The following is a 17,734-nucleotide window of genomic DNA, read 5'->3' as shown; positions in this document are numbered from 1 at the left end:
AGTGAAATGTGATTTGTTCACGGAGCCACAGCAAAAAAATGTCCACTTTTGTTTCATAAATTAGCGATCACGTGTAGAGAGGCAGTAAAGATGGCTGCTAGAATCTGAAATCTGAAGATATTCATCCTTCTGCAGCAGCAGATTCTTATATAGATACAAAAGGGTCCAGAGGGGCAATTTTTTCACTCAAAGGGTGGTGAGTGTCTGGAACGAGCTGCCAGAGGCAGTAGTAGAGGCGGGTACAATTTTGTCTTTTAAAAAGCATTTGGACAGTTACATGGGTAAGATGGGTATGGAGGGATATGGGCCAAGTGCAGGCAATTGGGACTAGCTTAGTGGTATAAACTGGGCGACATGGACATGTTGGGCCGAAGGGCCTGTTTCCATGTTGTAACTTCTATGATTCTATGATTCTATGATTCTCTGAGCCTGGGGTTTCAGCTATATTGTTCGTGCATATATATCTAGCCTATTAGGGGACAAAACCCATCAACTACCACAACTGATATCTACTGAATAATGTTTGTACAAAATAATCCACTCCTGAGTACAAGAGTATCCTGCTGCACTCGAAAAACACATTTGATAGTAACATGTTATTTGATCAATGTTACACCTCCATTCAAACTGCAAATAAGAAAGTTGCTTGTCACCAATTTCAATCTTTATATTGGTCAAATAAACCATTTCCAAATTTAACAAAATAAACAAATATTTTACAGAAAACCATATGTACTATCAACACATGCACAAAAAAGTTAAATATGAATGTACTGACAGGCACAGAAGTGTGATCCATCAATACAACGGTTTCTTATATTGACCTTAAATATATCATACCTCGATCTATCAAACCTCAACATATAGAAGTGCTGGTCTCCTGTTTCTAGTGGCTAGCATCAAATTTTACTTTAATGTCTATGAGTAAATGTCTCTCTATCAAAGTAATTTTGTAACAATACCCCAGTTCTGAATTCTCAGATATCAGCTGCCAGTCCTGTCATGGTGCCTACATTCCCTCTGTCCATAGTCCAAAGAACAGTATCCATCTCGTGTAGCTGCCTCAACATCAGTCTTGTTTGCATTTGTGCAATGATTCCAATACTGCATACTGGTCTGCCCTCTACCAATACCTATCTGCAACTGCTGATCACTGTATCTATGAGTTTCCTCCCCACCCTCTAGCACTCTCCATCACTACTGTCCAACAGTCTTCGCCTGTGACTCCCAAAGCAGCATCCAAAATTATGAGCATGAGAATGGAAGTCAGCTTGGCACATGCCATCGGATATACAATAGCTTTGTCTATTTGAGTTCAAGACAGATCAGCAGCACATGAAGCATTCTCAGTGATGCTCCTTACTTGATAGATTCAGAATGCAAACCTAAAAACACCAATGCTCATCCATGTCAGGGGATACAGATACTGTAGCTTACCTGCAATAAATGCAGTCAAACTAATGGAATATGAACATCAGCACTGCAGAATCTAGGGGACTGAGACTGCACCAGAAGCACAGCCCACCATATATTAAATAGGAACATAGAAACAGGAGTAGGCCACTTAGCCCCTCGAGCCTGTTCCACCATTCAATGAGATCATGGCTGATCTGTGACCTAACTCCATATACCTGCCTTAGCCCCATATCCTTTATACCATTGGTTAACAAAAATCAAAAAAGTCCTGGCTCTAATTTTTAGGCTATGTCCCCTAGTCCTAGACTCCCCAACCAGCGGAAATAGTTTCTCTCCATCTACCCTATCAGTTTCCCCTTAATATCTTGAAAACTTTAATCAAATCACCCCTTAATCTTCTAAATTCCAGGGAATACAGCCCTATTTTGTTTAATCTCTCCTCGTAATTTAGCCCTTGGAGTCCAGGTATCTAGTAACTCTACACTGCTCTCCCTCCAAGTCCAATGTATCCTTCGTAAGGTGCGGTGCCCAAAACTGAACACAGTACTCTAGGTGTGATCTAACCAGGGCTTTGTATAGCTGTAGCATAACTTCTAGCCCCTTGTATTCTAGCCCTCTAAATATAAAGACCAGCATTCCATTAGTCTTTTTGATTATTTTCTGTACCTGTCCATGACACTTTAATAATCTATGTACATGGACCCCTAAGTCTCTTTGGACCTCCACTGTTTCGAGCTTTTCACCATTTAGAAAGTACTCTGATCTATCCTTTTTAGGTCCAAAGTGGATGACCTCACACTTGCCTACATTGAAATCCATTTGCCACAGTTTTGCACATTCACTTAATCTATTAAAATCTCTCTGTAATTTTTTGCTTCAATCTACACTGCTTACAATACTAAATGCTTGACATGGTCAAATTTTGTTTGATAACACTCCTGTGAAGTGTCTTGGGACATTTTACTACGTTTAAAGCGCTATAAAATGCAAATTGTTGTTGTTGATATAAGGAAAGTTTTTAAATCCCTCTCACTCTCTGCAGAGTGACATCTTGGCCAAGTCGGTAGCATGCTCACCTTAGGTTTTGGGTTCACTCCAAGACTTGAGCAAAAATTCTAGGCTGCCACTTAAGAGACTGAGGGAGTGTTATTTTGTTGGAGGTGCTGTTCTATGGATAAGACATTAAATTGAGGCCCTGTCTGCCTGTTTCTTTGGTTCAGGTAAATGTTAAGCATACACCTTTTGAAGAACAACAGGATGTCTTCCTGGTGTCCTGGCCAATCTTATTTTCTCAAATAACACCACCAAAAAAAACCCAGATCAAATCTTCATTTATCTCATTTGTTGTTTGTGGGATCTTCCTGACTGCAAATTGACTGCCACGTCTACCTACATAACAACAATCACTACACATGAAAGTAATTCAAGTGAGATGCTCTGATACACTTCTGAGACATCTGATGTACATACAAATCTTATTTTTCCAATATATCAATATTCAACTGCAGTAACACATGCTCTAAAAACAAATTATATTCAAGGCCCCAGAGTTATTGTTTTGCTGGAAAATTGCCAGAATTGCAGATTTCAATCCCCAAGAGCCCAATAAAATTTGAAGAATCCCACATAATAAAACCAGAATTTGGCTCAGTCACTAGAAACCATTGGCCCTAATTGGAAACAGGAGGAATAATGATCCCAAAGCATCAGTAACAATCTTGGAATCCCATGTAATGTAAATGGAATTTTACTTGTTCAGTCACCATAAATCATTGGTTCTTACTACATTTGAACAATACAACATTGGAATACACAATTATTCTAACTGAAGGGGCTGAGGAGGATATTAAATTCATAAAAATCAAAATTCCTAATTAAAGTCGTCAATGTACTGAGGAACTACAAACATAGTATAAAGGTAAATATTCAAATAAAACTAAATTAAAAACAAAGTTTAATGTCAAACAAAAAAACACAAACTACAAATACCCCCTCCATTCCTGTTCTTCCCTTTCCCCTCCATCCTCCCTCCTGCTCTCCCATTCTTCTCATCTGTAATTTAAACACGTGAGGCAGCCATGTTTCTCTAACATATATCCTTCCATTCATCAATAATGTAACTTAAAAAGGCACAAAACGTTCAAATAGCATGCATAACGTAACCAAATACATTGAAAAAGAAAACAAGTCATTAAGCCAACTTTTCCATCAAAAATAAATGCAAAATATTCCTCCTGCAAACAAACACAAAATATCTTGCAAAAAAATTACTACCAAACAGAAACTACACACTTTCTTCTTTAAAATGAAAAGAACAACTAAAGAGCAGTCTGAAGGGGAAGTCTCTTGGGGAGCACAGTATCGTAGTCCTATCTCTAACTCTCACTCTCTATGACTGCGGCTCCTCATTAGGGGCATGGCAACACAGAATTACCCCATAAAGTACACACCTCGACAATCTGCAAAAACTGGAGTTTGAAGAGCTATGGTGGGACACGGAGGGATTTGAAGATGAAGATGAGGATTTTAAATTCAATACATTGGGGAAAAGGGAGCCAAGTGCAGGAGGGGATGTTGGGTGAGCAGCTCCCATGTGGGATAGGATGTGGGTAGTGGAGTTTTGGACAAGTTGGAGTTTAAGAATGTTGGAGTCAGGAGGCCGGCAAGAAGTGAGTTAAATATACCAAGTCTAGAGACAATATGAGGTATGGACAAGGATTTTGGCAGACAAAATTGCGAAGACAGATATAAGCCATATTGGTGATGGGATAGGATATGTCAAAGCTCAGTTCCAGGTTGAGCAAGACATTGAGGTGAAATACAGTCTGGTTCAGTTGAGTTTGCAGCCAGTAAAGGGAATAAGGTCAATGGCAAGGGAGAGGTAAGAGCTGGAAGCAATGGCTTCAGACTTCACAAAGTTCATTTGGTGCATAATCTGACTCATATGTAACTTAATGTCAGACAGACAGTTGTGGGAAGCGGAGGAGAGTTAGAGCTGAGTGTTGTCAGCATACATATGGAAGCTGACCCCACACCAATGAATTGTGTCACCAAGGAGCAGTGTGTAGATGAGGAAGAGGAGGGGGTTTAGGTTAGATTGGTAAACTCTAGAGGTGACTGTGCAGTGATGGGAGGAGAAGATGAGCTGGCTGTGTAAGGATAGGTAGAAGTGGAACTCTGCAAGGCAATCACAGACCACAGAGGACAGGTGGTGTTGGAGAGTGGTGTGGTTAACCGTGTTGAATGCCGCAGAGACATTGAGGAGGAAAGGAAGGATAATACACCACACTGGTGACTTTGGATAGGGTGATTTTAGTGCTGGGAGCAGTGTAGAAACTGGATTGAATGATTCATATGACGAACTGCGAGAGAGGTGCGTACAGAGCTGGGAGGTAATGACGCGCTGAAGGACTTTAGTGAGAAATGGAGGTTAGATAAAAGGCAACAATTGTGAGAACAAATGGGTCAAGGGTGGGATTTTTGAGTGGATGATGGAGACAATTTTGAAAGGGAGGGGGACAGCGCCCAAGTAAAAGGAGCCTTTAATGATGAAAGCAATTCTAGAGTCCAGGAAAGGTATGGCAGGAAATCGGGAGCAACGTGAAGCAAGGTCAGAAAAGGGGCGATGGAAGGGGAAGGGGAACAAGAAGGAGGTTAGGGAGGTTAACCCTTCTTGTAGCATTTTTGGATTTTACCAGTACATTTAATCACTGTTGTGAATTATGTTTTTTATGTGTTTATTATATTTGAATCCTTAGCCAGTATTTTCCTTGGGGATTCTCCTGATCTCCTGCCATAACTTCAGTAGAAACCCTGCAGAAATGATGTAATGATGTAAATACTCTACCCTTCAAATAGCTTCTGGACTCACTCGCCCTCCACACCTGTCTCCGAACCTGGACATCAGTTTGTCGATGCTCCAAGCTGACGTCACCTTATCTACATCAAATTTATCCCACCACGGGTCCTCTAACTTTAACTTTGGACTCCCTCCTATTGTCTCCTCTCTATTCCCTGTTTATTACAAAGACATATCTATCTCAATCTTGCTATGTAACTTGAGTTTCCCTGTGTCCATTCACATGCGCATTTTGGCTGCTGCTCCAGACCCAGGCCCATCGCTTCTATTTCCCCTCTTTTCACCTTTTTCTTCTTCTTTTCTCTTTACCCCTCCTAGGCCCCTCTTTCCTGTCATCATGCCTCCTTTCATTTCTCCCCTCTCGGGTACTCTGCCTCCCCCAAATCCCTACCCAATCCCGTCAGCATTCCTTGACCTTCCTACTCTCCTGCCGCCGTCCCAGGCTTGACTCCCTCATAGGTAAGCCCACAGCTTCCCTCTGTGTCTCCCTTGGCATCCTCCGAAGGGCCCATTGAGGTACTCGTCACTGCCTCCTCAAGAGCAGCAACCCCAACTGCCCCATCTTACTCTCTCACCGACTTTGCTGCCCAGCCCACCCGCTAGGGGCTAATCTTGCCAATCTCCTTCCTGTCCCACTCACCCCTCCCAGCGCTGACCCTGTGGACTGTGCCAGCGGATTAACTATCACCGCCCCTCTCCGCATCCCTCTCCAGAATGTCCGTTCACTTGTGAACAAGGCCTTTGCCATCCATGAGCTTATTGTGGATGATTGCATTGACATCATGGCCTTGACAGAAACCTAGCTGATGGGTGAAGATAGCTACCCCATAATGAAACCTTCCTGCCTGTCTATATCTTCCGCCACTTGCCCCGCCCAGACTGCTGCGGTGGCGGTGTGGCCCTCATCACCAAATCACTCCTCTGGCACCTTCTCTTCCTTTGAGCATCTCACCTTGTTCCACCCCTCTCACCTCTCCTTTAAAATCCTCGTTCTCTACCACTCACCCAAGTACCACGCCAAGTTTCTCTCTGAGATATCTTCATTGCTTTCCTCCCTCAGCCTCTGCACCAAGCGACTTCTCATCCTCAGTGATTTCAACCTCCATCTCCACTCTCTCTCCTCTGAGTTCGCTGCCCTCCTATCCTCCCTTAATCTCTCCCTCCATATAAACTCCCCTACCCATATTCACAGCCACCCCTTCGACCTTGCCATCTCGCGTGGCTTCTCTACTCCCATCATAAGGCCATCTCTGATAACGTCCTCGTATCCCTCTCTGCCCAAATCCCCCTTCCCCCTTCCAACCCCACTGCCTTCTGTGTCCTCCCCTGGAAAAATCTCTCCCCCTAGGTCACTTACAACGGCACTTTCAAATTTCCAACTGTCTAGCCTTTGGCCCGCCATTCACCACGACATTTCTGCAGCTACCGATCTGCTCAATCACACCCTCACCACCACCTTTGATGCCCTTGTCCCCATTACTCTCTCTCACCCTGGTCATTCCCCCGGTATGGCTGTCATCTCCACTCCCTTAAGTCCAGGGGCGCAAACTTGAATGTTTATGGCGGACAACTAGTTTAGTCATTCATTGCCAGATCTGGACCACATAAAGCACTATTGGGTCCTGCTCTCCTCTGCCAAAACTGCTAACTATTCCAGGATTATCCTGGAATGCAAAGATAACCCCCGGCTTCTCTTCTCCACTACAAACCATATTCTTAAATCCCCTCCTCTGCCCCCTCCAACCTCACCTCCAACGAAAAGTGCGAGGAGCTCATGGACTTCTTTGTCACTAAGATTGAGAGCATCCATTCAGCTGCCTCTGCCACTTCCCTCACTTCCCCTTGCTCACCAAGCCAAATTTCTACAACGGTTCCCCCCCCTGCCCTAGCCCTGAACTCGCATCTTTCTCTAGTTTCTCTCTTATCTCCCCTCATCCCTTCTCCCAGCTCATCTTGACCATAAGGCCCACCTCATGCTCCCCTGACCATCCAACTTCCCTTCCTGGCCCCCACATTACCTGATATTGTTAACGGTTCCCTCTCTTCAGGTACTGTCCCCCTCCACTTCAAATCTGCCCCTCCTCATAAAACCCACCCTTGACCCCTCTGACCTTGCAACCTAATGCCTCATCTCCAACCTCCCTTTCCCCTCCAAAGTTCTTGAACGTGTTGTCGCCTCCCAAGTGCATGCCCATCTTTCCCATAACTCCATGTTTGAATCCCTCCAATCAAGTTTCCACCCCTGCCACAGTACTAAAACAGCCCTTATCAAAGTCACAAATGACATCCTATGTGACTATGATCATGGTAAACTATCCCTCCTCATCCTTCTCGATCTGTCTGCACCCTTTGGCGCGGTAGACCACACCATCCTCCTCCAACTCCTCTCCTCCGTCATCCAGCTGGGTGGGACTGAGCTCACCTGGATCCATTCTTATCCATCCAGTCATAGCCAGAGAATCACCTGCAATGGATTCCCTTCCTGATCCTGCACTGTTACCTCTGGAGTCTCCCAAGGATCTATCCTTGGCCCCCTCCTATTTCTCATCTACATGCTGCCCCTCAGCGACATCATCCGAAAACACAGTCACATTCCACATGTTCGCTGACAACACCCAGCTCTACCTCACAACCATCTCCCTTGACCCTTCCACTGTCACTCATTTGTCACACTGCTTGTCCGACATCTGGTACTGAATGAGCAAAAATTTCCTCCAACTAAATATTGGGCAGACTGAAGCTATTGTCTTTGGTCCTTGCCGCAAACTCCATTCCCTAGCCACCGACTCCATCCCTCTCCCTGGCCACTGTGTGAGGCTGAACCAGGCCGTTCACAACCTTAGCATTCTATTTGACCCTGAGATGAGCTTCCAACCATCTATCCGCTCCATCACCAAGACCGCCTACTTCCACCTCCATAACATCACCCGTCCCCGCCCCTGCCTCAGCTCATCTGCTGTTGAAACCCTCATCCATGCCTTTGTTACCTCCAGACTGGACTATTCCAATGCTCTCCTGGCCGGCCTTCCATCTTCCACTTTCCATAAACTTGAGCTCATCCAAAACTCTGCTACCCTTATCCCAACTCACACCAAGTCCCGTTCTCCCATCACCCCTGTGCTCGCTGACCTACATTGGCTCCCGGTCCAGGAACGCCTTGATTTTAAAATTTTCATCCTTGTTTTCAAATCCCTCCATGGCCTCACCCCTCCCTATCTCTGTAACCTCCTCCAGCCCTACAACACTCCAAGGTCTCTGTGCTCCACCAATTCTGGCCTCTTACGCATCCCCGATTTTAATCACTCCACCATTGGCAGCCGAGCCTTCAGCTGTCTAGACCCTAAGCTCTGGAATTCCCTCCCTAAACCTCTCTGCCTCTCTACCTCTCACTCCTCCTTTAAGATGCTCCTTAAATCCTACCTCTTTGACCAAGCTTTTGGTCACCTGTCCTAATACCTCCTTATGTGGCTTGGTGTCAAATTTTGTTTGAAAACGCTCCTGTGAAGCACTTTGGGATGTTTTACTATGTTAAAGGTGCATGTTGTTGTTGTTGTTGTTGTTGTAAAAATGAATTGGGCCGTTTCTCCAGGGTTTTTGCCAGTTTTCTGCTGAAGGTATGGCAGGAGATTGGAGAACCTCTACGGAAATTCTACCCCTTTATTTTTAGCACAATGTCCTCAGGTTACTGACAAAACAAAATGACAGTGAAGAGGACATTAAAAATATTCTGTGTGATGCCATTAATTCTCTTTCTCCTTGCTAGTTGTTTTAATGTTAGCTGTTTGCCGACTCCAGATCCTTTATTGGTCGTTTTGGTACTTCCTTGACTGTAGTTTTCATGCTTGCTACCTGTTTACTTGTGATTTTTTTTCCTTTGCTGCCTTATGAATATGACATTTAAGCCAAGCAGGTGCAACTGTGATACATACTTTCCGTATGTAAAAAGTAGAAAGCCTGAAGTATGACAGACATGCAGCAGTGGCAAGATGTAATTTTATGGCTGATTTTTGCTAAAATGTTTTCTCTTTCCTGATCCCTATAAACTCCTTTCTTACCATTTTTCCACGCAAGCTGTATATCCTCCTCATCTCATGCTGGTATGACACGGGTCATTGGGTGAAATGGTCCTGCATGCATTTTAGCAACTTTCAGTTAGTTACATGGTTACTGACTGGCTCAATTCTGTCTTTGTTGCTGTACCTCCCATCCCTCCTGGAATCTGCGAGCAAGTTTATCTTCAGGATAGGACAGTCGACAGATTTTGTCCTTGAGTTGCGAGTTATTCTCTATTGATGTCTGTCTCAAATAGCTCGTGTTGGTTTACATCAGGATTTGCATCTGTTCTGCTGGTCTGGAACCTTTGCAGTCTGACAGGAGCTACTGTGGAGGCTCTCACAGATCTCGCTTAGAGGCCTTATTCTATCATTATATCCTGCCTGGCTTTTGTTCTGGGATGTTTATGATGAGAAGCCGATGAGGACAGAGAGTTTCCAATTTCTGTCACGGGCTGTGAATTAAAACAGTAATATTCGGCGAGCCTCCATTCCAGCAATTTGAACACCTAAAACTCCAGAATTGTTTTATTAAAAAAAACGATTTATGGTGATTTTCACATTGAAAATAAAACTGACTGATGTGGCTGCCCATGTTGTCAGTTATATATGGTACAGCTACTGAGAAGACTCTGAATGCAACGGGGGAGCTAGGTTGTATGCTGGGAGGCGTAGGTATCCTGGAGGGGGTAAGTGGTAACCTGGAGGGGGAAGGTGTCTTGGAGGGGATAGGTGGTAACCTGGAGGGGGAGGTGTCCTGGAGAGGATAGGGGGTATTCTGGAATGGGGAGGTGTCCTGGAGAGGATATGGGGGATCCTGGAGGGGGAAGGTGTCCTGGAGGGGATAGGGGGTATACCGGAGTGGGTAGGTGTCCTGCAGAGGGTTGGTTGGTGTCCTGGAGGAGGCACATCTCCTGGAGGGAGTAGATGTCCTGGAGGGGTTAGGTGGTATCCTGGAGAGAATAGGTGTCCTGGAGGGGGTAAGTGGTATCCTGGAGGGAGTGGGTGTCCTGGAGGGGGTAGGTGGTATCCTGGAGAGAGTAAGCGTCCTGGAGGATGTAGGTGGTATCCTGGAGGGAGTGGGTGTCCTGGAGGGGGTAGGTGGTATCCTGAAGGGAGTAGGTGTCCTGGAGGGGGTAGGTGGTATCCTGAAGGGAGTAGGTGTCCTGAAGGGGGTAGGTGGTATCCTGGAGGGAGTGGGTGTCCTGGAGGGGGTAGGTAGTATCCTGGAGGGAGTAGGTGTCCTGGAGGGGGTAGGTGGTATCCTGGAGAGAGTAAGCGTCCTGGAGGGGGTAGGTGGTATCCTGGAGGGAGTAGGTGTCCAGGAGGATGTAGGTGGTATCCTGGAGGGAGTAGGTGTCCTGGAGGGGTTAGGTGGTATCCTGGAGGGAGTAGGTGTCCTGGAGCAGGTGGAGTGGTGTACTGGAGAGGGTAGATGTTCTGGAGCTGGTGGGATCAAGTCGAAGGGCCATTTTCATCCGGACTTTGTGGGTGGGCAGTGTGTCAATTGTCCTTTCTTCGAGGTGAATGTGTTTTTATGACTTCAATTTCCAGTTTCAGTTCATCCGTCCTTCAGAGTGAGCAGTGCGAACTGGTTGACATTTGCTGTGTTCATTTAAGGCCCAGTTACTGCCAGCCACTGGCGGCCTGCAGGAGGCACATTCCTCGGCGCAGTTCATCGAGAGCAAGAAACCAATGTGCAGTTTGGGTCCCGGCGGCCGACAACAAACATGTACAGGACCGTTATTCCTTTGCAAGTAAATCTATTCAATACTCTACTCGCCCCCTTGTTTACACTTGGATTGAAAATTCCGGTTAGACTGGCTCGTTTGGGCTGGGGATTTGTCCCGTTCCCCCTGTGTCCCGTGTCCATCCGAATTGGCGGCTGGAACATTTATATAAGCAAAACTTTAGAAGTCTTTCTACGCTTAATCGGAATGCACAGGGATTGGGATTAAAATAAAATAGCCCGAGTGGGGCATTTCGGAGCCTGTCCAGGCTCATCCTCACCTCCTCAAGACTTTACTCCGACTGCTGCAACATTAATACTTTGTGAATCGCCCACTTTCACATCACACTTTGCTCGCTGGATGGTTCCAATTAAGTCTCAGTTAGAAGCTAATGTCCCCCTGACGAGAGGCAGCTTAGTATCTGCACACAATGTGGAGAGAGAGAGAGAGAGGACACCTTGGGTTAACTGACACTGTGAACTCCAATCTCTAAACAGGTCGATCTTCCAGTTCTACTCGTTTGCTGTAAATTAGAAGTCGTGTTTCTAACATTAAAGCCCGAAAGGACCCGTCTAATCGGAATTTTCAGTCCAAATGTACACCGTAATCTGTCACAACTCTCTTTCCTCTCACTGCCCTCACCCCTTTTCCCTATGTGCTATTTCCTGGTGTCCTGAGATTATGTTCAGTACATTGATTCCTGTATCTACACCTCCATCTTTCTGTATTTAACCCACCCCTCAGTCAGACTTCTGTGTGCTCGCTCTTTGCTGGTCCAGTGCCCCTATCTCCACACCTCTGCCTGCTCTTGCTGCTGTTTCTCAGAGAGTGGCGCATCCTCCCCTCCCTTCCCTTCCCTCCCCTCCCTCTCTCAAGCTGCTGATGTCAAATTCTCAGCACGTCGGATCACGTGAACCCGCCTCACAAGCTCCATAAAACATTCATTCTGTTTCTGCACCGTGAGCTTCCAATCGTCGCTGCCCGAACCTGACTGCAGGTCACTTCCCTCCATTGCACGCACCCCCATCACCACCACACTACAGTAAGGAAGAGCAATTGGAAGGTCGATTTACCATTTAGCTTTCCCCCCCCCCCCCCCTCCTCCGCCTCCCTAACTCCTCGGGACTCATGGATTGGACTTTTCTGACTTCTGGATCTCTTTGATGGTCACATTATGGGATGTTGAGTGTGGATCTCGCCCATCCTCATGAGTGATGCTGGCTGCACGGGGAGAGCTTCCTCTCCAAGCTGCCGACAGACGGTCGCATCGGGCTTAACTTTCCCTCTTCACTTCCCCGGGTCTTCCTTTCGCAGAAGGCTTTAAAAGGTCCACCTTGCCGCCGATCCGAGCTGTACAGCAGCCGTGCCTTTTGGAAAGCAACGCAGCCGGAGGCAACCACGGAGGAGACGATGGCTGAAGGTAGGAGAGATTTCAGATAGCAAACAAGAGCAACTTTCTTTCAAATCCGGCTGGAAGCTCTCAAAACATCAGCCAACTTTACGCAGGAAAATGAAAGTTAATTTGCGTTAAATAAACGGGAGCTTATTTTCATGTCTGTGTGAGTGGAGAATCCAGCTGAAATATTTGTTCCCATTGAAAAAAAGACTGGAATTGTTTCGAAATGTTCCCGATTGGAACAGGGGCGGAGATCCGCGCTGAATTGTTAAAAGATACGATGGCGAACTGCTTAGCAGTTTGCAAAAGTGTCGATGAGAAAGCGAGTGCCACAGCATGAAGGGATGGATGGTTTAATGTGAGAACTGGTCTTCAATCGGACCGTGAGTCAGGAGTTAGTACCGGGTACATAGAATGATTATTAAGTCCCCACTGGCTGCAATGGTCCCCATTGAAAAGTTGGACGTATTATTAAGGAAATATATTTTACACCATACTAAACTCAGGAGAATCTGTTGGGGGGAGAGAATAGGGGTTAACAATCCAATCCCTAGTCCGGACGTGCTAGGAGATGACGGGGATCTCTTTTAATTAACACTGGAAGATGAAGTGCAGCATTGTGGCGAATGGAGAGGATTGTTGAGCAGTCAGGCTGAATCTGACAGACTCTCTGTTTATAGGAGGACACGGTGACATTACATTCGCCGACACGCATCGTGTTAATGTTCCCAGGTGCACCAGTACCTGAAACTTCTCACTGCCGGCCCTGTCCCAGACCCCAGGACCGGCTTCAGAGAGGATAGAAAGGGCTCTCTGTGAGGAAAGAAAGGGCGAGGTTTCATCATTTCAAAAGGGTTATGGTTTGTGGAGGGACGGTGGGGAGAGACTGGCAAATATATATACCGGGACCATACACACGCAGCACTAAGAAAGTGAGGCAGCGATGGAGTAGATAGATAAGCTTGAGAAAGAGAACGGGGGGGGGGGGGATATAGATGGGTATACAGATGGTGAGGTGCAGGAAGAGAGCGGTGAAGGGAGCTGAAAGAAATTAGAGATAGACGGACAGATAAAGCGAGTACCCAGCTAGCGATAGAGAGGCACAGAGATTACTAGAGAGAGGTGCACATAAATAGAGATAGATAGACTGAAAAACAACAGGGAAGATTAGAGATAGACACACGGTGAGAAAGAGACACACAGAGACCGAAGTAGAACAAGGAGGAAGAAATAAATATATGGATAAAGAGAGCGCAGTTCGCAGCTGGATAGAGATACAGACATCGACAAAATAGACTGAAAGAAAACAGGGAGGAATAAAGGTAGATGCACAGATAGCGAGATTGAGGTACATAGTTAAATAGATAGAGATACGCAGATAGAGCTTGGGGCACAGATAAATGAATAGAGATAGACAGATCGAGAGGAATAGACGAAAAGAGAACGGCGTACAGATAGATACACAGATAGATAGTGGTACATAGATAAAAAGATACACAGATCTATAGAAATAGACTGAAAAATAAGGAGGAATATATATATATATATATACAGTTAGAGAGAGCGGTACACAGCCAGCTAGTTAGAGATACACAGATAGAGCATGGATGAGAATAGGAATAGAGATACACATGTAGAGCGAGAGAGATAATAAGATGGGTAAAGGTATACAGACTGAAAGAATAGAGGATGAATAGATAGACAGAGAGAAGGAACGAACACAGATACAGAAATGAGTAGAGAAAGATATTACTGCGATGAATTGGACTGGAGTGTGGGAACTGGAGAGGTGATGAAGTAGAGACCCATTAAATAGAAAGCGGGAAAATGAAACAGAAAGTGATTCTGTCAGAATTGACTGAGATGAAGAAATTCAGACGATTATCTCCATGAAGGGTGAACTGTTTCAGTGAGGGCTCAGTGTTGCGGCTTATGGGATCGCTTTGTGTCTCTCATTGTGTTCGGAGTTTGCCTGTAACTCCTGTATTCAGTACCCGCTTTCAGCTCGTTCTTGGTCACAAACGAGTGCAAGGGTTGCAGCTCCGTCCTGGGGCAAGTTTAAATCCAAGAACTGACAGAAAACCAGGGGCGTTACATCTATAGCGCAGAACTGCCTCTCCCCTTCTCGGATTTATTGCCTTCATTCATAGAACAGTTTCACTTCATACTTGGAATAAATTCAATTTGGCACCAAAAGTACGTTTTTAAACGAACAACTCTATTTTAGAGAGAATGACGGGGGGTGGGGGTGGGAGGGGGCGTTGGGATTTGGTTCCACCTCCACCGTTTTGTGCTGAAGGTGAGATGCTGCTGGCAGAAAACTGTGTGCTCCTCATTGCTGTAATACACTCTAATATAATAAATTAAAACTCCCCGCACCGGCCATTCCTACTCAGTATATATATAAATGTATACATGTATATATGTGTGTATATATGTATGCATGTGTAGGGACTTGTATATATGTGTATGTATGTGTATATGTGTAGGTATATGTATGTGTATATGAATGTGTAAATATGTTTACGTATGTATATGTGTACATGTGTGTTTGCATGCTTGCTTATATATATGTATGCGTATGTGTATATATCTGTATATGTGTATGTACGTGTATATGTGTATGTATGTGTATATGTATATGTAAGAAATCTGCCTGAAGAGGAAATATACAGCAGTATTAAACGGAATGTTTAAACTCGCTGATTAGCAGAGCATTGATGTTATCAGGGAATAGGAGCTGCATTATTCGTATTCATTATTGATGCTATTCCTGATGGATGGCGGTCACCAACAGGAGTACAGCAGAGTCTGCCGAGAGGTGGCCGACACACTCAGTTGGTGCATTTATGACAGAATAGTGTCCTGTGTGGCTCTACTCACAGAGTATTACTGAACGCTGTGGAGTGACGGTAATAATACAAATGTGTTACATTACTAAACATTCTCATGTGCAAGTCGTATTAACTTTATCATTGTCCTTATTTCACAGGAAACAGGCTCCTCTTTCTAGCACTTTGTTTGCATTATCTCCCTAAAGCTGAGTCCTGTCCCAAGGATTGTACCTGCTACAGCGAGCCCATGACAGTCAGCTGTCAGCAGCAGGGTTTCACTTCAATTCCTGACGGGATCCCACTCAGAAGCCAACGGATCTTCCTTCAAAACAACAAGATCCCATTGGTGAGCGCAACCAGCTTCAGCTCTCGTCAGAACCTAACAGTCCTGTGGCTTCATTCCAATAATATCAGCATTATACAATCCGGGGCTTTTGATGGTCTAGAACGACTGGAGGAGTTGGACATTGGGGAAAATATTAACCTCAAGTCTCTGACTCCAACCGCTTTCAGAGGATTGGTGCGCCTTCACACCTTGCATATCCATAGATGTGGCCTATCAGACCTGCCAATGGGCATATTCAAAGGGCTTGGCTCGTTGCAGTACTTGTACCTTCAGGAAAACGTTTTGGAGAAATTGCAAGATGACCTGTTTGTGGACTTGGCCAATCTCACTTACTTATTCTTGCATGGTAACAGGATCAGGAGTTTATCGGAGAACGTGTTACGAGGATTGATCAACCTGGATAGACTTTTACTGCATCAGAATCGTATTAGCCTGGTGCATAGAAGGGCGTTTCATGATTTGGGCAAGCTGGTGCTGTTGTATCTCTTTAATAACAACCTGACCGTTCTGACTGGACAGACCATGGACCCCTTAGTTTCACTCCAATATCTCCGACTGAATGGAAACCAGTGGATCTGCGACTGTCGAGCCAAGTCTCTTTGGGAATGGTTCCGGCGTTTCCGTGGATCAAGTTCGGAGTTGGAGTGTCATACTCCCTCACGTCTGGCCGACAGCGATCTGAAAAGGCTCGAGAGCCGGGACCTGGAAACTTGCCTGGATTCTTCCAATCAGATCCGGACCAGTATTTTCAGCACCAAAACCAGGTCTGGTAAATTGCCAACGGTGGAGACTCCATCGAATTCGAGAGATGGTTCCATCAGGTGCTGCCAACCAGACAGTGATCAGTCCTCCATAATTTACACCAAAGACAAATCAGCCCCCTCCTCGTACAACAGCAGAGGGTCCACTAATAATCCACTGAAGGACAAAGAGAACATCTCCAAGAGCAGGTACACAGAAAACGATCTATCAAAAAACGGGACCTACAAAAATGGGTTGAGCGATGCTCCCATGGGGACTTTCTCTGCCAAAATAGACCAATCGTTAGTCATGCTCAGTCCAGAATTATTGGACAATCTAGAGTCCTCTACATCTCCCACAACTAAAAAGAAACGAAAATGCTATAAAAAGCCTAAAACGGACTCATCCCAATGTCGTCTCAACAACGGATCGTGTAGAATGCAACTGTGGAAGTCAATGCTGGTAACAGTCTCCTTATTTCCGTTCTTGCTGCATCTTTGTTAAGAGTAAATGCTTCAGGACTGTCCCGAATCAGTGAAGTACTTTAATTGATCTCTATAGACAATTCTAAAGAGAGACTATTATTATAAGTGAAGAAAGCTTTGATCGTTCAAAAAAATAACTTGGATGCCTTTACAAAATGTAAAAAAATAAAAAAAACGAAAGCAAATTGTGTATATACTTATATGTGCCCGAATAATTAAAATAACAGATTTATCCTTTCAAATTCCATCGAGATTCAAGCTTTTGCAAGAAATAGGACAGAAAACGAAAAAAAATTGTTCTAAGTTTAATTTACTGATCGAACATCGAACAAATCTCACAGCCGGGGGTCGGCAACTATAAAAGGCTGTTGGAAGACGGATCGATAACTGGGAATCCATGTTCTGGTATTTGCAATCTCCTTCCTTTGTTTGATTTTGATTTGATATGATTTGATTTCCCATGTGAAATGTGATGCACTGGGCTCTCTGCTCCTGTTCCTCTGCTCCTGATGTTACCGAGTCTCCACCTATCGTCTCACTCCCACTGCATTTGCTACAGAATGCTGCCAAATGCGAGCAAAAACTGTGGACCCGTTTAATTTTACTTGTGTAAAAGGTTCAAATATATTCCAAAAAAAAATAAAAGATTTTTTTTAAGATATCCTCACGTCTAAGACTCTATAGGATGGAACTAATGTTTAATTGTTCTGTTTTTGAAGGAATTCAATGTTTCCAAAGTTGCAGGTTTATTTATTTAGCCTGGAGTGCTCGAGATGAGCCGAGTCTGTCTGGGTTTTGAGATCGAAGTCGCTGCACGAAACAGGTGAAAGGGAGAATGGCCGGAAGCTTAAGGATTAAAACATGTGTTTTGCATT

The 17,734-nt window shown here is 44.9% G+C and overlaps 1 protein-coding gene across 1 annotated transcript; it reads left to right on the top strand.

The window, feature by feature from the left end:
- The first annotated feature begins 12,031 nt into the window (after positions 1-12,031).
- Positions 12,032-17,485, top strand: rtn4r (reticulon 4 receptor). The gene is made up of 2 exons (XM_068006323.1): positions 12,032-12,477; positions 15,446-17,485. Exons 1-2 carry the CDS (start codon positions 12,468-12,470, stop codon positions 16,876-16,878), a joined length of 1,443 nt encoding a protein of 480 aa, XP_067862424.1. The 5' UTR covers positions 12,032-12,467; the 3' UTR covers positions 16,879-17,485.
- Positions 17,486-17,734: the final 249 nt, after the last annotated feature.

Source organism: Heptranchias perlo, chromosome 25 (genome assembly GCF_035084215.1).
Source record: "Heptranchias perlo isolate sHepPer1 chromosome 25, sHepPer1.hap1, whole genome shotgun sequence".
Classification (NCBI taxonomy): domain Eukaryota; kingdom Metazoa; phylum Chordata; class Chondrichthyes; order Hexanchiformes; family Hexanchidae; genus Heptranchias; species Heptranchias perlo.
Note: the sequence above shows the minus strand (reverse complement) of the source record. Positions and strands in the feature narration are given on the sequence as shown.